The 21,673-nt window shown below is 39.8% G+C and overlaps 1 protein-coding gene across 4 annotated transcripts in view; it reads right to left on the minus strand.

Annotated features, from left to right (window-relative positions):
* Nucleotides 1-21,673, minus strand: part of LRP1B (LDL receptor related protein 1B) — a 637,687-nt gene that overhangs the window by 357,352 nt on the left and 258,662 nt on the right. For all 4 annotated transcript variants that reach the window (XM_071435460.1, XM_071435459.1, XM_071435457.1 and 1 more), the window contains exon 3: nucleotides 15,948-16,085. In XM_071435460.1, the coding sequence (XP_071291561.1) occupies nucleotides 15,948-16,085 (138 nt within the window). The remainder of the gene's footprint in view (nucleotides 1-15,947; nucleotides 16,086-21,673) is intronic.

Here is a 21,673-nt window from a genome sequence, read left to right on the forward strand (position 1 = left end):
ACAGGAATGATACAAAATCCCTCAGAGGTGAAAGGTTTTGATATTTCTTTTTTTTTTCTTTTTTACTACACAGTCCCATTATCCCAAAGAAAAGTTTATCACACGGGTGTTGCATCCATTATCTTATTAATTGTCATTATTGTTATGTTAGTTGTGGGAAGAAGGATTGAATAGTGTGGTCTGGGTTTAGATACACATGATAATATTTGAATGCTCAGAATATTTAATTTGCAGCTGAAGTGTAAGCCCTCTGAGGCAGACTTTACAGCATGTCTGGCTTCACAGAAGTGTAAAATATGAATAATGGGCGAAAATTATATCAATGCACCAGAGCAACCATGAACTATTCAGAATATTGGAATTCAAACACTTTGAAGTGCATTAAATTCCTGTTTTGAAAATGTTACATCAGCTTTTTACTATGTAGTAAGAACTAGGGCATAAAAAGTTCTTCCTCACCCTATGAATAACTATTCTAAAGTATTAGTTTTGAAGTGCTCTAAAATAAAAGTAATCTTAAATTTTCAATCTGTAGCACCAAATTAGGAGAGGAAAGGTGCAGCAGACATTGTGCAGTTAATAACTTCTGAGGCAATATTACAAATATAAAAATATGCATATATACAACACATCTGGCTTTTCAGTTTCAAAACAATCCAGACTTCAACAGTCCCCAAACTGCAGTTTGGGTGAATTTATGATGAAGGAGCTGCCTAGCTTACTGTGCTCCTTGCCTACCAAGACACCTTCCAGGTTGCATTGTCTCATTGTTTGGTCCTTTGCCAGCAGTCATGGTGCAACCCCAGCAGAAAATCAGCTGAACCTAACTGGGATTTATGCTCTGTGCAGCTTCATTGGAAAACAAAAGTTTAGGTTGTTTTTTATTCTGTCCAAATGGCATCAACCACTTTTACACTGCAATTGCACGAGCAGAGGACAAAGAAGGTCAGAGAATAATGAAATTATAACTCAATGACAAAATAACAAGCAACAAATGAATGCATTGGCAAATCAAGCCCAACGACAGAACATTAGTCAAACAACAACAAAATGATTAATAGATTTAAGTATTCCTGGTGATGATTAAAATACCTGAATCTGGACTTATGGACTTGATCATTCCCTGGCTGTGAGGAACAAAAGCCACACGGTAATTGCCACCTCCTTAAAGCCGCTGGTGCAGACTTAATGTGCTCAGACTAAAGTCCTTTGGCTTTAAAGCCATGAGGAATGATTGCAACATTTTCTGGCACCTATCAATAAAAAATGGGTTTGTAGTGATATTAAAAGATGAAAATCACTTTATTTTACTTACTGACATCTCCTTTTTGAAGTTAACTTTATGATTAAAACGAGAGCAGGCGCTTTTTGTCACTGCTGAAAGATGGATGGATTAAAAGCACATATCACCACTGCAAAGAGGCTCCAGATCTTCATCAATATAAATCCACAAAGCATTTCACTGTGCCAGGGAAACATATTCTCAAATTTTCATTCCACTAAGAGATTATGGGGACTTAAAAGGCAAATAGCCATTGATTCTTATTACACAAACTGCTAAAGCAAGGAGAAAAAGCAAACATTTAAACCATTCTTTTAAATCTCTTCCTTAACTTCTGCTTCTCCTCACTGAAGTGCTGAGCACTGTTAAAATTTTTGTGCAGTCTGTGCTACGTTTTCCCCCTTGCACTTTCTTTCATTTCGCAGATCAATCAAAACTCTTAGAAATTATTTTTGTTTTTCACTGAAGCACAGGAGGCAGCATTTTCCCTTACCCTTGGTAGTGTATTTTGTCACTGAAGGGGCTGTTGAGTGTTCTGAGCAGCCAGGGTGGTTGCATTCCACCCTAAGGTCTCTCACAGGCTCACTGATCCCAGCTCATGGAACAGCCACAGGTTTTCCCTTAGGCACACACCTCAGTGTGTGATAATTGTCTCTGGGGTGATTAGCCATAATTATTTTAAGGTAATTATTATTACCTCAGTGCCCAGGAGTTCAAACTACACAACCAGATCCCCTCAATCAAGTGAGGCATTCCTCTGTCACAGGAACCTTCCAATCCTTCAGCAGGCAGCTATACAGGTAATTAAGGAGGGAAATAAGGACATTACAGCCAATACCATGGAGAGTACAAGAGGCAACTCCATCATGTGCCAAGGACTCCATTTCACATTAGAGATTTCCGTGTTTCCAGAACATCCCTGAGTTTAAAGGTATCAAGTATCCACAATTTTAAACACAAACATAATTTTTAAAAAAACATTTTTGGATATGACTCATTTGCAAGTGTGAATTAAGATTATGAATTCTAAAAGACCTTCAAAACAGTTAGAAAAGCTTTATCCTGCAGGTTTTGGATTGATCATCTTTTTTTCCTTGAAAACATCCATATTTAGATGACCCTCTGAGGAGACTAGAGAAGTTTTTGTACGATATTCTGAAAGTAAATTACACTGCAGCTGGTGAGACACATCTCTTTTTAAAAGAGCATTGAGGTAAAAACAGTTTTCATGCTGCTTTAGAATGGCCAAGCTCTCTATTCCAGGCAGCATTAGATGTGCTTTCAGAGCTTCTGACCAGCCCTACTCATCCACCAGCTCCAGGTTATTTCCTACCTGCTGGAAAATCTGTCCAGAGCACACAAGAGGAGAACACCCAGGAAGAAAATGTTTGAACTCTGTGATTTCAGGAAGCACAGTGAGCTCCTTCTCCCTTGGGCATTTTCCTGCCTGGATCCACAGGTCTTCTTCATCTCAGCACCACCTTCACCTCTTCCACATCCAGAAGGTTCATGATCAATTATTGTTTTCCCAATTTCATCAATTGTCTGTGCTTTGCAAGTAGCACAGAAGAGTTTCCATCACAATATCAAAGGACAAGACACCTCTCATCCAAATGCAGGGAATTTTCAAATTTTAAATTATATTTTTGAAGAATCAAGTATTGTTTGTTCTTAATTTTCAGTAATTATTTTAGACTTTTAGCACAATCAATAAAATCTAATTTTTCAAAATTCTAAACTCTAATTCTATAATACATTGTCTGACCTTTCCTAGAGTAAACTCCTCTATGTAGAGCATGGATTTTCTGCAATTCTCAAAATACATCATCATGGGAACACAACAAAACCTATACTTATATCAGGCAGAGTCTGTGGTGTTTTGCTAAAGACATAATATCAAATTGTTTTTAAATTTCATGCTTGATTTTTTAATTTACAAATATTCTAACCTTCTGTACACAACAAGCTAGATTAATTTGTATTAAAAACTCCATAACTTGTTTGCTAATAGCTATTAAGAAAAAAAAAAAAAATATCATTTTATATTTTTGCCACACACATTTTTTCCCCAAAAAATGTCCTTTCTAACATCCAGATGCAAGTACAAGCAACGTTTAGCACTATAATCAACATTTCCGAGCTACCTGCCAGCAGAACTCACAGTGCTGAACATCAGCATTGTCAGCTCCTTGGAAGCCTCAGACATATTTTACATAGTCCAAACAAATTATGGTCTCCATTTATAATCCTTGCATGCAGGGAGGGGAGCTCCTGAGCAGAAATTGAGGCTAGAATGTGCATTACAGCTGCAGAAGGTCACTGCACAGCAGGTTCTGTGCCCAGAATCAGCACTGGATGACTGAGCTGAGCCCACCTCTCCTTGAGGAAAACGCCACTACCAGGGATGAGACAAGAAATGGCAAAAAGATTCCAACCAAGACCAAAGGAACACCCAGTTGTTGGTTTCTCTGGGTCTGGACTGAAGGCACTTGAGACAGGAGTTCATGTTGGGACTCAGGTGTTTATCATTTCTTATCAGTAAAACAGCCTCACTACTGTGAGTTTGGCAGCAAGGCACAAAATGAACAACAATCTCTTGGTACAAGGTCTTTATAGACTAAACTCTCCAATTAAGAACTGACACCTGGATTATTTTCCCTTTTAACCCAATAACTGATCCCAAAGAGCTGCAATGGGGACTTTTCTGCCCAATTACAAAATGCCACCCAAACCCATGGAGAAGGAGGAAGAAGAAGCACGAAGAAGAAACCCAGGGTGACACCCTGTGCCCTCCATCTTGGTCCCATCCACAACATACCAAAAATCCCAAAACCTCAATTTCTCACCAAGTGACACACCTACACTGCTCTCTATAATCTATTTCACACTTTTGTGGATTCCAGTCTATCTTGAAGTCCAGGAAACTTTCTCCATGAATGAGGGTCAAAGTCAGTGCATCCCTGGGGCTCAGGGCACCTCAGAGCAGACACAGAAATATTCCCGGTGCCCTGGGTTTCCACACCCAGTAATTTCTATTTGAACCAATGTTTTCAGATTTTACACAGTTTCACTTGCTCATCCAGACCCAACATCAAATGCAGCAGGATATAAACTCTGGCCAAAGCAAAGATTCACTGAACTGCCACAGCTTTTCTGTGCTTCTACCTCCAGAAATGCCCTCAGCACAAGACAATAACGAATCTCTCCAAGAATTACTTGCTAACAACAACTCTTTTTGAAGGCAGATAAAATATTCTGGAAGTCTAGAATCCCTAATCACACTCTTTGTCAATCCCTAAATGCACAGCTGTGCCTTCATTAGGGGAACAAGCCCTGTGTGAGCAGCACTTGTGCAGCTGAAGGCAGCAGCAAAGGCCTGCAGATGTACCCTTAACCACAATTGTATTTCACTGGCAGTACTCTCAGTTAGATTCTAACCCAGCAGCAATTCCTACTGTTATTTACAGTCCATCTATTGAAAAGAGCTTCCTGGGTGCCTTGGTGAACACCAGGAGTTGGTGCTGTAAGACCAACAGAATGATTTTCCAGTACTGGAGGGATGAATCCTCTCAAAGCTCTCTGTCCCTGTACTCAGGGGATATTTTCAGAGCTGAGGTTCAAACCCAGTCAATTCCTGTCCTGTGTGCCTTTACATCCTGCCCAGCTTCCCTCCCCAGCTGCCTGCTGGGACCTTGGTATGATTTGTGTAATCCTTAGGGATGTATCACATCTACCCTTTAGATACAGCAAGGGATCTTTCTGACTTGGTGATGAGTCTTGGAAAACCTGAGGCATTCTCCAAATGGTTCCCCTCAGCTCTAGACATCTTTGGCATCAGAAGGAAAAAAAAAAAATAATAATCCTGGACTGGCAGAAAAAAAAATATTACAAGTAATGAATGGACTTTTTGAGATATAAATCAGGAGCTTGCAAATTTCTGCACTTAACATTACATTTATATCCCAAAAACTTGACTGTTTTTGCACGGGAATGATTCATGTCCTTGATGCAGTTTCCAGATGACATCAAGAAATTGGTGGACTTCAAAATAAAAAGTTTTCAATCAGCAGAAAGTCTGATTCATTATGGGAATCATGTAAGGGCATTTTTTTTTTGCCTTTCATCTGGTTCTCCTTGGGAAAACCAAACAGGACATGTCTGTAGGACCCAGCAACCTTTTCAGTCAGAGAGGGACCCTCCATGATCCCCATTTTCCTCCAGCTGAACTGTAACCCACACCATGTCACTAAAAGCCATGCTGCTATTTAAAGCTGGTTTTTCCCCCCTCCATTAAGCTCAAGAGAGAAATTACAGTTTGAAGAGGACAGTGCTTTATCCTTTAATAGCAGACGTTGTGACCAACATCACATTTGGTTTAGGTTTTGTTTGGGATATTTTTTCTCTTCACTAAAAATCAAAACATCCAGCTCCTATGGGAAGGGCAGGATGCATTCCAGGTCTTCCTGAAGAGCTCACTTCACAGTTTTTTGAACACAGGACATTCAAGTTTACCACAAAACAGAAGCATGGGCCCCAAACTGTGCCCACTTAAATTTATAAATAATTCATTGATTTATTTTTAACATAAATTGTAAGTGTCAGCTCATGGCAGAACGCAGAACAGTTGTGCCTCACAGAAGTATTTTTAGTGTCCATGTACCTTAAATGTGAGTCCTCAGGATGTCTGAATAATTTTGTTTTAATGTAACTGTGCTCATTTTATGTAACATTTTGCAGAACAGAACTTATTCCCATTTTTCTTTATCCTCCTGATGCCACTGTGTGCCATTAGTCTGAGAATGTAAAACTATACTCATGTCTTTCCTGTAGAAACCTAAAAATTACCTGCACATAAATGTTTTGTGTAGCTCTGCTTCCTTGTCTTTCAGTGGATTAAAAAAGCTCAGTTGATGAAAAGACAGCCAAATGTTCTACTTCAGAATTGTGAACTATCTTTTTCTTTTTTATTTGTAAGCTGGACTCATCTCTGCTAAAATTCCAGGAGATGAACATCATTAAGAGAGGGAAAAAGTCAATTAAACAAGTAGCAGGTCCTCCATCTGATGCATGGTTTTGAAAGGGGCTATGAAATATGCAAGACCATTAGAAAAAAGAAAAAAGTACCTTAGACAGCAACTAATTGTGCTGAATTGCCTGCTGGTAATTAAACAGGGCATTTGTTAAAAAGACCACATTTAGTTCTTAATGAGCGAGGATTTTGACCTTCTGTATAGTTGGGCTAAAAAATGTGTTTGGGGATTGAACCACTATGAATGATTCTTTTATTGCAAACCACAGACATTTTCTCCCTTACTGACCTTGCTCTGAGAATGTGACATCAGCTGTTGTGGAATCTCTCTCACATGAGTGTGAAAACCGAGCTGAAAAGGCAGAAAAGTGTCACTGTGCCTGGGATGAATCCTTTGTTGGAATTATAATCTGGGCTGCTGCTAATTTTTCCTCATTTTCAATCCTGGTGGCCAACACTTCCTTGGGGAAAGTGGGCACTGACACTTTGTTCCAGTAATCTATCCCATGTACAAGATACTTCATCTTCCAATCTGCATTTTTGGTATTTTCCTGCATGTTAACGGATTTTAAGAAGGACTAGATTGACGGAAAATATTTTAGAAAGATGCTAAATGTAGTCTTAAAAAGTTTGATTTCATAGGATTTGTTTCACCAGAATATCCCACCCTGAGAAAGAGACACAGAGAGCAGCCAATGCAACTGCAGCAGCCTTTTACAACAGCTTAATGTCATAAATTGTTGTTGATTTGCAGAGAGTGGGTCATGGTCACATCTCAAGCTTTAAATATGGCTTATTCTTCCTCAGATGGAACAGCTACCTGGAGGTTTTTTCCTTTTCCTTTTTCTTTTTTTTTTTTTTTTTTTTTTCACATGTAAATGCTTACAGCACCTGAATAAAGCAGATTTTAAAAAATACCCTTATTTTTTTCCCAGTCAAGAAGCCCAAACCCAAGGAAATGCTGTCATTCTTTCCAGTAGGACTCAGGTCTCATCATAACTAATTTTTTTTCTTTCTTTCTTATACACAGCTCATGTCCTGTCACCTATGCACAGCAACAATGCTTTCAACACACTAATTTTCACAAGAGATAAAGTATTTTTGAGATTATGGAATCCCCTGGAAAACTCTTTATTATCATATTGGAGTCAATGCACTTGGAGCACGTTCCCATTCTTTGATGGACATTGTTCCAGAGAATACTGATTTAAAGTAGTTCTGCCTGACAATCCCTCAAATAAAATATCATGAACTTTGCTATTGACTGGGCTCTGTGTTCCCCCAGTTTTCTCTTTTACTTGATTGCTTCCAGGTATTTTTTCCCCTGTTGCCCACAATTTTTAACTTATTCACTTTCATCTCACAGTATTTTAATCTGTACATTTGTCATATAACTAAAATCATGAGCATTACTGCAGTGAGTTAAAGATTAAGTTACACTTTCATCGAATTTTGTGGAGAAAAGATGACTGGAATCTGAGAGGGTATAATGAATTCTGAAAATCAGCTTTTGTACGCTCTGTGCATGTTCTTGCTTCTGAGTGGAAGAGCAAGAGTAATTTTTCAATGTGTCAAAGCAAACTTCACACCATTGAGTAGTATCAATCTCACTTAAAACTGCTGGTGACATCTTGACTTGTTTATCATAGTCTCAGAAATAATGGCAAATTTTAATTTTTAAACCATATTACACAGTTTGAGAATGACTTAGGCTTTTGGATTATACAGTTCCATGAGCTTAAAATTGAAAAATGCAAGAAGTGGGGAATGGTAGGGAAGCAAAGCCCTTGTCTGGGAGAAAAAAAATATGGTTTCTCCTTATTTCAGATGTGAATTGCAGTGTGTGAAAATGCAGAATCTGCTGTGCTCTGTGTACAGGTGGTCAGGCAGGTGGATGCATTCCAGGTAGGAATACTCCTACCCCAGAATTTACCACTCTGGTTAACAACACACAGCTAATTGCTGAGATGGGAACGAGTGAGAGACCAGAACTCACTCTGCAAATGCAAATGAACGCTCCTGCGGCTTCAAGTATTTGGACAATAAATGTTTAACTGTTTATGGCTCCTGGAAAAGAGCCCCGAGGAGCAAAAGTACCCCCTTCACAGAACAGATGTGGTTTCCTTATTTGTTTATTCACCTTGGGAAGATCAGGAGCTGGGAAGTCAAATCCCCCCAGGCAAGGAGGGGAAGAACTTGAAACCAAGTCTTGTAATGTAGCTTGGCTGAGGGCTCCCGGGGCAGAAAACTGACAACTGCACTTCTGACAAATTATGTGATGCTAGCCCCAGAATTTGCTCTTTTCTTTCTTCTTCTCTGTCTCCAATTTGATACCATTCTGTAAATTTAGGCTGACATTATAAATTGCTCTAGGAGGACCAAAATCACGTTTTTCAGCACACATGCCTGTCACTTTTTTTTTTTTTCCCCTCACTTCAAACACCAGGTTGCCCAATTATTTTAACACTGTTGAATGAAGCAATGAATAGGCAAATAATGTCACTGGAAAAAGAGTACATGGAAATTTAATGACATGTTTTATTGATGGGCAGATGCCTCAGACGTGTTTTTCTGCAGCAGATATAATTTTACTATTAGTTAATGTAAAAAATAGTAATTAAATTCTCACACTAAATTCTCAATGTAATAGTTTATGTATATAATAAAAAAAAAAAAAGGAAAAAATGCCCAAAAGGAAACTGAAAAAGAAGCATTATTCCTTCTAAATAAGATTTCAGGATGTCTAAGCTATCCCATCTCCTCAAATATAGGTGGTGATAGCTGAAGACAGACCCCGTGCTGTCACTCTCCCTACGCCTCAAGGTTACCAGTGCTGCACAAGCATTTGGTGTCAGGTCCCAGTCCCTGCTCGGTGAAAAGCTGTCCCTGAGGCCTGGATATTGAAAATACACTGAAGATTTACTCTGTGATGTGATCTAATGGCAGCCAGGCAGCAGCCACACGGCCACAATTGCTGCTCGCGGGCTGAGTTTAGGAGCGTCAGGGTTTTTTTGCCATGCAAATATGTCTGGAACTCCTGATACAGAGATTATGCCCACAGTGTTTATCTACATAAAAGTCCTTTGAGATTTATTCATACAAAAAGCTTGCTGCATTTCTTACTCCTTAAGGAGTTTTATTAGATTATTTGTTTGTTAACAGGGACAAATTACCAGGTAACTCTGCACACTAATCGACAAAAAGGTAATAAAACATCTCTAGTAAAACTGAAAAGGAGATGCTCAGAGGATGAGTTTAAATGTTTGTTTTCTCAAAAAAGGGCAGCCTCAAAACAGCAACAGCAGGCACCAACAACAGCAGGCAACGATAAATAGCATTTAACCTAAATCCCTGGCAAGCAGAATAAAGATTTCTCAGATCATTCCTTGCCATCCCCTGAGTCACTGTAGCTGCTTTCCTTGGGTCTCTGCAGCCCTGTCCATGAACCAGTTAACCAACACTCACTGGCCCTCTTAACCACCATCATCTCATCTCAAATATGATAGATTAACATCTTTGCTACACTTTGTGCATTTTATTGGGCAACAGGATCATAGGAAGCCTGAAATATCTGAGTTATGATCTTTACTCCTCTTTTCATAATGTAGAACTCCGTGGGTTAACCATCCAACACTGCATTTGCTATTGCAAGCATGGTTTCTGTGCCCTGAAGAAAGCATGTGTATTTAAATGTGGGTGCTAAAAATACTGATCAAAATTTGTATTCAGGGAGGCCAGGCCTGACCAACACTTGATTTCACCAGTAAGGAACAGTAGCCAATATTTTCTGTCAAGAAAGTGGATACTGCAACTGAAATAGAAACACTGGCTGGGAGCAGCATTTCCATTTCCATACATTGCTCCTCCAGTGGACAAGATCAGAACACTCTCAACAAACCATGAACCAATTAATGATCTGCTGTCTCATATTATCATCATAAATGGCCAAACATTGAAATCCTACATTTAGTTTGCCACAGAGACAATGCTGATACCTTCACAACAGCTTTCCTTTGTGAATTCTAGCCTAAAAACTCCTCAGCAGCAGCCCATCAAGGTGGGATGAAATCACATCACTCAAATGTCTTCCACTGCTCATTCCCCCACCAGCCTCCTCTAATTTGCTTTGCTGCAAAAGGATTTTGTGATGGAAAGTTATTAAATCACCAAGCCCATGACTTCTTTATCTTGACAGTAGAAGAGACTAAATGACCTTGGCTAATTCAAATGAGCCACATCATGCTGTATTGAAGCAAAAATACAGGAAAGACAGTAATATGCAAGAAATTGGATGTTTGGATGCTGAAATGAGGAAATATCATAATACTAAACTATGCAAATTGAGCATTCAGCCAGACAAATAGAGCTCTTTACTAGCAGCTCTGTTCCAAAGCAAAACCACTCAGTTTTGGGTTTTTTTTTTAATTTTAATACCCCACTTTTTTCTCTTTTCTGCCTTATAATCCAAATGGAAACCTTGATGCAGAATGCAGAGTGGTCACAGTGGGAATCATTCCAAATGTTACCTGGTGGTTTCAGCAGCCCCACTGGTCCATCAGGAGCTCTGGGAGATGTCCTGGGGGTTCCAGGATTCAGTAACCTCATGTGAGGCTTTGTACATCACAGCCTTAAAGGATGAGTGATTTAAAGCTTGTCAGAATAAATCAAATGAGTTCACAGGGAAGTCTCATGCAGGTGAGCATTACTTCCAGAAAAGCTCTCATGAGAAAATGGAGGGACATTTATAACTCCTGACTGTTTCAGGGTTTTTTTGTTACCTTATTACACAACCTCACTAGGAAAAAATAAAAAAAATAAAATTAGGACTAGGATCTAAATGTAGGTCCATATCTTTCAGTTTTATAACTTTGCATCATTCTTGAAAGGTCTGAATTTTCCTTAAAATTCTGAAATTTGTATTTTCCCCTCTGGCAAACACTACTTAAAACTTCCCACTGTTTCAGCTGGGTAGAAAGACCAGAACAAAACATGATTGAGTAACAGCAGCATTTATCTTCATCTTCTGATACCAATTAATTCAAAAAGCCTAAACAGAAAAACAATGCTTTGATTATAGGCTGCTAAAACAGAACAGCTTTTGGCCAAAACTTCTCAATGTGTGTTGGGCAGTTTTTTTTTTTTTTTTTAATACTAAATGATCCAGAGTTTGCCTTTGAATATTTTATTGATTAGAGACTTCAGAGATTATGGTTCAGATCACAGTTAATAAAGACCCAAATAATCTGAAGACTTGGAAGGATTCTGTTTGCACTGGTATTTTTTGCAGTATTCTTTTAACATTTTCTGGCTGGAAAGCTAAAGTACTAGCACAGACATTCCAGGAGCTACTAAATAATGTTAGTTAATTAAAAAAGGAAATCTCCATATTCTGTACAAGTTTTACTTTCCCATAGCTCTAACTCAGACCAAATCCCAATTTTGGCACACCTCTTTCAATTGTGCGCCATATACAGGTATATAAAGCACTGATTTATAAAACTGTACAGCTCACCCCTACAGCCCTATTAAAAAAAAAAAAAAAAAGGTATTTTAGCCTTCAAAAGACCTCAAAATCAGACTGGGACAAGCTGCAGGCACATGAGCCCAGCTTTAACTAACCAGAGCCAGCCCCAGCCCCATACTGGGATAAACCCTGTGAAAGAAAGACTTGGAACTAAAAAGTTCAGTTGGCAATAATTTGGCAGCTCCCTGGGGCAGGAGAGTTCTCAGCTCATTGCTCAGCTGAGCAGTAAAAGTGGCTGCAAGTGCAGCTGAAATAAAGGCCTGGCTCTCCAAAGAAGCCTGGAGAGGTGTGTCAAAGGAAGAAGCTTAATTGCCAAGAGCAGACCTGGAGTAGTCTTCAACTAGAGCTACTCAAGCTTGGCTCTAGGTTTGGCACTGGTGAATTTTATCTGAGATTTAGCAACTCTCCCAGCAGCTGATGGCTGTGAACCCCCCAGTCAGCAGGGCTGGATTGTGCTGGAATTGTTGGGATTTTCAGAAAGCTCAACAGCCCCAATAGAAGCTTAATAGGAGACGTTAATATATATTTTGATTTCTCCCTTATTCAGCCTCTCTAAAGCATTCTTCAATTAGATAAAAAATGAAAAGGAGTCCAAACTGACCAAATATAGATGTCTTATCACTATTGTATGCTCTGAGGTTCAAATCCAGTGAATTACACACCCCTTTCTCCTCTGAAGGACATTGGAATACATAATGTGAAACAACCACGCGTAATAAAACATTTTTTATTTCATATTGCCACAACCTCTCCTGAATTTATGCATTACATTCACCTGCAAAAATGCATATGTGCCTGAAATAAAAGATGATCATACAGGAATGTCATTGTATTTACTACTATTCCCTTGAAATTTCCCATACATTACCATTTCACACTGGAGCAATGACCAAATTTCCCCTTGGCAGGGAAAGCTGCAGGCCTGAATACAACTCTGAAAGATTGTTAATAATGAATTAATGTGAGAATGTTAAATTTAGAGAGAGAAAATAGAATAATTCCACTTGCTGGATGCTTACAGTCCATTAGCTCTCGGAGATTTCACCCCTTTGGAGTTTCCTGTGCCCTGAAATGGGCTTTGCCCTGGTGCCACCCCCTGATTTCAAACCATGACTGATTTTCCTGGTGCTTGGACTGTGACTCATTTACACAGCACTGTCAGTGTCCCCAGCAAGAGATGATTTTAACACAGCTCTGTGACCAGCTGGGCTCCTTGCAATTCAAAATTGAAAATTGCTGTTGCCTTCCTCGACCACAAATTTCACATGGCCACTGTTAATTACAGCACAATTGATAATGCCACTCTTGTGAGTAATACAAAGGAAAAGCTGGATGGTTTGGCTGGATTTCTGAAGTAACTTTGCTACTTTTGGCCACAAAAATGAGTTCAAAATATGACTTGTGTGTTCAAGACTCAGAAAGTAACGAGGAATGACTCAAAGGTCACCCAAACATTTTTCTGATAAACAGATATATAAATATAAATATATTTTCTAGATATATATATTTATATATATATATATAGAGAGAGAGAGAGAGAGAATAATTACAACTATAAGGAACTCATACCAAATATTTGATGTATAGGAATGTAACATAATGATACTTTAGTTGCCATTGCCTGTAACAAACGACAGGATCATAATGTAAAATTATGGTTTTCTATATTCTTTGGCTGATATTTTCACTGATATTTCCACTGATATTTTCAATTCTGCCCCCACTAAGCAAGTAAAAATATGGAACTGCCAGAAAAATCAATACTAATGAGTTGTTAACTGTTTCCTAGATAGTGGCACTTCATTATGTAAGTGTTCTGTGTGATCCAGCAGAAATATTTATTTAGAATGTTTTACCAAATTCTATGGTGATGTATTAAAGCAGACATTAATTTTTCCACTGGGAAGCTTTCATATTCATGTATGATAATAAAGAAAGGAGTGGGAATCCACATGAACCTTACAAAGTGTATTTCAGCATAAATTAAAAGGATGTGAATATAGATTGGGTATTTTATGTGCTATCACATTCCAAAATACCTCCAAAGTACACATGAACAATAAGAAAAGCAAATATATTCTATTGCCACTAACACAGGATTGTACTTTTAGTCTGTATTTTTTTTCTGATTCCATTAATCTTGTGGTTAAAAGACTTAAAATACAATAAAAATATAAGACAGTTATAATATAATGATTATTCAGCACCAGAGATTTTTAATCCTCTGTCATTTAATCCAGAGTAATTTACAGAAAAGCATGAAATATTGAGGAACATAAATTTAAACAGAACTTAATGAATCAATACTATTCTCTGAAAAAAACTCACCTGCAACTTCAGAAAGTGTCAGTATAGGCCAAAAAGTGCTTTGACCAGTTTAACTTCTGGGGTTTTTTTTGGATGCAGGACCCAGTGCTAAACCCAATATGCTGGCACAAATTTTGGTTTTGTGTAATGCTCATTGAACAAGGACTATAAAACAGTTGAGCCTTCAAGAAAAGAAATGATTCCTATCACTGTGAATAAGAATTTTCATCTATTTTATGACAGCCTGTATCCTCACCTGGCTAGATAAAAATAACTATTTGTAGTTTTGTGAAGTCAGCAGTATTGCACTGATTAATTCCAGATGGCTATTTTTTTTTTTTTTTTTCTAATTTTAATTTCTTTTTTCCATGTGGCTTATTTTTGGTGTGGGCTTAGATTTCACTCTGACAGCTCTGAAAATATGTCCACATGAAATTTTAAATTCTAATTTAACTTTCTGAACTCTACCATTAATTGTATCTTTCACTGTATATTGTCATTTTGCATTGCAGCAGAAGTCCCAGCACCTGTCTCTGGGTTTCTGGTTTGGAACATCAGATCTGTTGAACAACATCAACAATCATTCATCTGGAAATCTGCTGATTAAAAATAATTGATTCAAGGTATCCAAGATTTGGCCCTAAAGCTATCCCCCATGCAGACCTCAAAAAGTCATCTCAGTTGAGCTATTAAATAGTTGACCTTCACCAATTTCTATTTAAGATTTCTCATTATCAGAATTTGGTAACTACATTATTAAACAGTAGATTATTTGCATAAATCCCTCCTGAAACAAAGTCCTCCGTGCAAAATAATGCTCATAGCAAATTTGATATATTTTATGTATTTATTGATATATATTGATATATTTTATTGATAATGCTCATAGCAAATTTGATATATTTTATGTATTTATTGATATATATTGATATATTTTATTGATAATGCTCATAGCAAATTTGATATATTTTTCAGTGGTTTTCTTTGACTTTTTTTTTTTTTAAGCAGAAGTTGTAAGGAAAAGAAAACTCATTGTGGCAAACATTGCTTGTGCTGCCAAACTTTTGCTCAGTTGTGACCATAGTCACAAGGGTTTTCAGGATGAAGAAGAGACGAGAATGTTGACTCCATGATCAGAAGGCTTGAATTATTATTTTATGATATATGTTACATTAAGACTATACTAAAAAGAAATAGAAAGGAAAAGGTTTCTTCAGAAGCTAGCTAAGCTAAGAATAGACAAGAATGAATAACAAAGATCTGTGTCTCAGACAGAGCAAGAGCCAGCTCTGCCATGAGTGGACAGTAAATCCAAACACCCACAGGAGACCAATCCCAGGTCTACCTGTTGCATTCCACAGCAGCAGATAACCATTGCTTACTTTTGGTTGCTGAAACTGCAGCTTCTCACAAGGAAAAATCCTAAGAAAGGACTTTTCATGAAAGATGTCTGCGACACTCAGTAAAGTTTCCTCATCCTTCTTTTGATAGAAGAGTTTCCATCATATAAGCTTAGTAACTAATGCAGTAAAAGTCCCAAAATCTCTGTGTGTTTTTTACTTGCATTTGGTTCACACAAAATATTTTTTTTTAAATTAACTGGAGACACGCCTCAAACTAAAATACACTTCTATTATTAAAACACGTTTCTATCGGTTTGCTTTTGGATGTTTTACACATATTCACACACACATACATACCTATATGTATTCCCAGGGAGTAAATTCTGGTTCTCTTTGAACCCTCCCCAAAAAAAAAAAAAAAAATGCAGTGGAAGATTTGAGGTTAAAGCAATTTTCACTCACCCCTGCAATGAACTCCTTCATCGTAGCCATCGGAGCAGTCGTAGACCCCATTGCAGAGCTGGGACAAGTGGATGCATCTGTTGGTGCCAATGCAGCTGATGAAATTCGGGCTGCACTTGAAATCCAGCTCCTCAGGACCTAAAGAACAGATGGAAAATTTCTTACACATCTTTTTACGTGTGGCAAAGAAAGTCCTGCACCTTGTTTCCTTTTTAAAGTTAAAGGTGGCAGTCTCTGGATGAGCTCATTTTGAAGAATTTGTTCATTTGGTAGACTTTAGGACCTTGTTATCACACATAAAGTCATCAAGAAATAATTAGTGCAATTACAAATTAATGGCTCAGAGGATTATTTCCTAAAATACAGGTGGTTTGTAGTTGCTAAAATAAGCTTTGCAGACACTAAAAAGCACTATAAGGTTTTCAATTGTCCTGTAAATATCCTATCAAGAGTCATATCAGGAGTAATAGGTACCAGTATTTACTTCCACTGTTGTGCTATGCAGATAATTGTAGATATTCATGAAAATACATATAAATGTCACATCTTTGTGGCTGCATCAGATGAGAGAAACTGTTTCTCCATCCCAGGAGACTGCCTCAGAAACTGCAGAGTCCAGGATGGAAGGGGGAGGATAAGGATGCTGTGATTGCTCCCTTTGGGATACCACCCCAGCTGCAATCACTTCTCTCTGTCCCCTTTTCCCTGAAGTGTTTGGTTCAGGGAGTTTTGAGGGAGCTTAGGGACTCTTGAGAATCACTTTTGTTTATCTCTTAGAAATGGTTCTGACTGATAAAATCCCCCTCATAATTCCACACTAGAAGGACTTTGAGATTTTTAACACAGCAAAGAGCATTTAGAGGTCTGAAGGGTTTGGCTCAAGTTAGAGGTTTCAACCATAATTTACACATTGTATATCATTAGCTACTCACAGACCAAAGGGGTGGAAATTTTTTAGGAAAACAACTTGAACCTCCTTGATTTCTCACACTGGAGCCTTGGGTGTGTGCAGCTTGTAATAGCCCTTTAGGCAAATCCATCCTTGGATGCACAGTGCCCAAGTGCAAGATGCTTTCACCTCCCTCAAGGCACTGACTCCAGGAGGAAGGACAGAAATCACTGGCAGTAGCTGAAAGCTCTCTAATTAATAAGCTGGAAAATCTCAGCTTTCTCAGGTCTTGTCTCTTGGAGTCAGCAGGACATACCATTTGAGGGGAATCTACAACTTCTACACCAAATGGAGATGCCTCTCAGCACAGACCATTAAAGAAAAAATCTAATATACAAAATTTGTCCCAATTAAAAACCTCCAACAGCACAGGGCAGTGCTCTCCTTCCCCAAGCAAAGCAGGAGCCCTTAGCAGGGTCCATCCCTTGTGCAGGAAAAGGGAGCAGTGCCCTGCTCCCTCCTCTGAGCTTCCAGCTCCACACCTGGTGGCCCTGAGGGACACCAATGGCATCCTTGAGGAATTCCTGATGAACAGGGACACAGCATGCTGGCTCTAGGCATGGAAAGGTAATGCTTGTGTGCATGAATGTATCCTGTCTCAAAGGATTTGTGTGCTCCCAGGATGAAACACAAACTATCCTCATCATTCTCCGGGTTAAATACACGCAATTCTAATGTAGAGGGATTAAAATGTTTCACAAAGTAACATATTCCCTGCATTTTTCAGTAAAACACACGAAGAACTTCACAACAGAACATGGAAAATTGATCAAAATTTATCCTAGCTATCAGGATTTGCTGACTATGGTAATGAGAAAGAGAGAAGCACAGAGTCTGGCTTTGAGGCATTTTCTTGCTCATTTTGTCCCCTGGAGGCAGGACATTTCATGCCATGAAGCATCCCATGCACCTACAGCACCTGCAACCCCTGGCAGTGCCAGGACTCCTCCAGGACTGCTCTGACTCTGCAGACCACTCAAGGGAGATCATAAATAAAACACCCCAAAGCTCAGTGCCAGGTAGCTCATAAAAAACACAAGGCTGAATTTGATTCCCATCTCAGCTGCATCAGGACTTGAAGGCACCTGACATGTAAATAAACCAAACTGAGTTTCTGATTTGACAGTAATAACTTGCTTGTTATTTGTGTTAGGGCACGTGTGATAGAATGTGAGGAGTAAAGAAAGGTCTTTTCTACTAAACCAGAGAACATCCTTTGAAAAAAAAATAGATCTGTGAAGCATGTGAACCATGGTACCTGCATTACTATAAACTTTAGATCACTAGAGGGTTTTCATACTTTAGCAAACAGAAAATTTCAGATCTGTGATCAAAACTATAAAAACATATTTACATAAATTTAATGAGTGAAAGAAAAAATCTAACTTTTAAACTTTTAATAGACTAGTCTGACAGATTCTATTACATTTTTGATTTGATGCTACTTGCTTTTAAAATACAAGATTCCTCCAGGACACAAACATTGTGCAATTCAAAATATATTTTCTAACTCAAAATCCTAATAGAGGACCTTCCTAATTAAGATTTATTTGATTGGGAACATAGGATGGGACACTGAAAAACATTCCAGGAATTATTACTCAAATTGTTTTGGATTTCAGAGAAACTTTGTGCACCACTGGTGAAAGGAGAAGACTGGAAGTGATTCCCTTATTCATGTGATAAATTCATTTGCACTTGGACTCGTTACAAGCATCATGTTTGGAGGGTAACTTGACTTAAAAATGAAGATGAGCTTCAGTCCCAAAAAGTCCTGGTTTATAGAAGTTTTGTGACTTATTTTGTCTGTAAAATAACTCTAAATGATAATAAGTCTCAACAATCAACACCAGTAGAATGCAGGCCTCCCTGCCCACAATTTCTGTGACCTCTACTGAAAAAACTAAAAAAAAAATTAAAAAGCCAAATCAAGCTGCATGTTGTGATGCCTTTGAAGCACTGAATCCTGAATCCCACTGAATCCTTCCCAGCTGCTGCACTTTCTGAAATGTCTAATGCAAATAAAGAAGAGTAGCTTTTTATCTTGTTTACCCCTCTTCACTCTCCCTTTACCAGACAGCCACTTCTGGCAGTGTTATCAAGTCAACTTGGGGAAAAGGAATTTAAAAGTGTTCTTCTTCAAAATAATCTCGGTGTATTTTACAGCAGTGCAAGAATGCTAAGAATATAAAAGACTGATGGTGTCTTTTCTTCCCTTCAAAAGACATCATAATTCCTAGCCTTGCCAGTTGGTGGAAAAATAGTCAAAACTACTGGCTGCAATTATGGTAATACAACATCTCCATGTTTCAAACATTCATCCTGGGACGCTGCTTGGAGGGCAAAGAGGATGCAGGCAGCTCAAGAGAGTCAGCTCAGGCAGCAGAATATCCAAGTGTCTCTGGCAGGAATGGTCTGGGAACATAGGGCTGAGGAATGGGGGAAGAGCTGAGCTGCAGAGCCGAGCCGGGCTATGGGGGAGCCCCCAGAGCTATAAGGGAGCCCCCAGGGCTATGGGGGAGCCCCCAGGGCCATGGGGGAGCCCCCAGGGCTATAGGGGAGCCCCCAGGTCTACAGCAGAGCCCCCAGGGCTATGGGGGAGCTCCCAGGGTAAAAGAGGAGGCCCCAGAGCTATAGGGGAGCCCCCAGGGCTATGGGGGAGCCCCCAGGGCCATGGGGGAGCCCCCCAGGGTTATAGGGGAGCCCCCAGGGCTATAGCAGAGCCCCCAGGGCCATGGGGGAGCCCCCAGGGTTATAGGGGAGCCCCCAGGGCTATAGCAGAGCCCCCAGGGTAATGGGGGAGCCCCCAGGGCCATGGGGGAGCCCCCAGGGCTATAAGGGAGCCCCCAGGGCTATAAGGGAGCCCCCCAGGGTTATAGGGGAGCCCCCCAGGGCTATGGGGGAGCCCCCAGGGCTATGGGGGAGCCCCCCAGGGTTATAGGGGAGCCCCCCAGGGCTATGGGGGAGCCCCCAGGGCTATGGGGGAGCCCCCAGGGCTATAGCAGAGCCCCCAGGGCTATAGGGGAGCCCCCAGAGCTATAGCAGAGTCCCCAGGGCTATGGGGGAGCCCCCCAGGGATATGGGGGAGCTCCCAGGGCTATGGGGGAGCCCCCAGGGTAATAGGGGAGCCCCCAGGGCCATTGGGGAGCCCCCAGAGCCATTGGGGAGCCCCCAGAGCTATGGGGGAGCCCCCAGGGTAATGGGGGAGCCCCCCAGGGCTATGGGGGAGCCCCCAGGGCTATGGGGGAGCTCCCAGGGCTATAGGGGAGCCCCCAGGTCTATAGCAGAGCCCCCAGGGCTACAGCAGAGCCCCCAGGGCCATGGGGGAGCCCCCAGGGCTATGGGGGAGCCCCCAGGGCTGCAGGCAGGGCTGTCCCAGCCCTAAGGGAGGGGGTTTGGGCGCTGGGTGCTCCCCTAGGGACAGGGGGGATGCTCAGGACTGGGGAGGGTACCAAGGCCAGGCACATCCCCTGGCCAGGTGCACAGATTATTGCTGCTTTCCCTGAATCTCCAGAAAATAACCTGTGCCCAGGCTGGAAATAGGAGAGAGATTCATTTCAAATCCAGATTGCTTTGGCTGTCAAATCACCCAGGAAAGCCATTTCTGATATGGTCACACCAGGTCACACTCACTGGAAGGAAACTGGATGAAACTCCATTTCTGCTGTGGAATCAGAGTGTGGAATATGACATTTAAATCTGCAGAGTTGATTTCAAAACTTTATTCCTTAAAATCACTCTTGGCAGCAAGAAACAACCTGCAACATGTGGTCAAAGATAAAATATCTGATACAATTTTAATTGAGTGGTCTTCTCACAGGTGGGGTTTTCAATTTATTTTCTGCCCAGTTCATTATCAAAAACCAGGGGTTTCAAAAGTGCTTATCTTTTATAATCACAACATCTTAAAGTAATGTCTCTGCCCCTGCCAAGACAAGACATATTGTACCTTAATGAAGATGTTGTTTTTGTGGGAAAATTAGATGGTTTTGTATTGGCTTTTGCTTTTTTTTTTTTTTTTTTTTTTTAAATAAACTTAAATATTTCAACTCTCACAAGAGGTTGAATACTGTGTATTAATTTCTGTAGCTATGAGTTCATGTAAGTGTAAACTAAACACATAGGGTATCTAATGGTACCACAACTGCTTTATAAAGTCAATTTTTACACAGACTAGAGGCACATTTCTCATACCAAGACTTTGAAACACTGAGATAAATGTATGGAAATGACTTAAAGTCCCTACTCTGTGCTATCTTATATATATGCAAAGAAAGAATTTCATATTTAATAAGGATTTATGCTGCATAAGTAACCCCTTATCCATAGTTACTTTTATCCATATGCTTCATTCAACCATGCAGACTGATAATTAATATAAATTTGAAGTCACCTTCAATCAAATCAGGTATTCAGCTGCCCATGTAAGGAGAATAATAAGCATTTACAGCAGGATGTGGATAACTGAAAAGAGCAAAGTAGAACAGCACAAGAAATGTAAACTGTGACCTCATAGACACAGTATTTCATCTCCAAAATAACACTTAAAAGAAACAATAAAACCAGGGGCAACCAGTGGCTTTGTGAGCTGGCAAATGAGCAAATGCAGCTCCAGCACACAAAAGTCATGGCTTATGACCAAAGCTAAGAGAGGAGTTAAGACTGTAGAAATCAACACCAAAACAAACAGAAACAAAAGAGAAAATTAAGAACTTCAGAAATCAGAAGATGCCTTTGAGTCCCCACAGTCTGACCAGCAGTTATCTGTGCTGGCTGC

This window comes from Agelaius tricolor, unplaced genomic scaffold (assembly GCF_023055355.1).
Source record: "Agelaius tricolor isolate 1412-34295 unplaced genomic scaffold, bAgeTri1.0.p SCAF_10, whole genome shotgun sequence".
Classification (NCBI taxonomy): Eukaryota; Metazoa; Chordata; class Aves; order Passeriformes; family Icteridae; genus Agelaius; species Agelaius tricolor.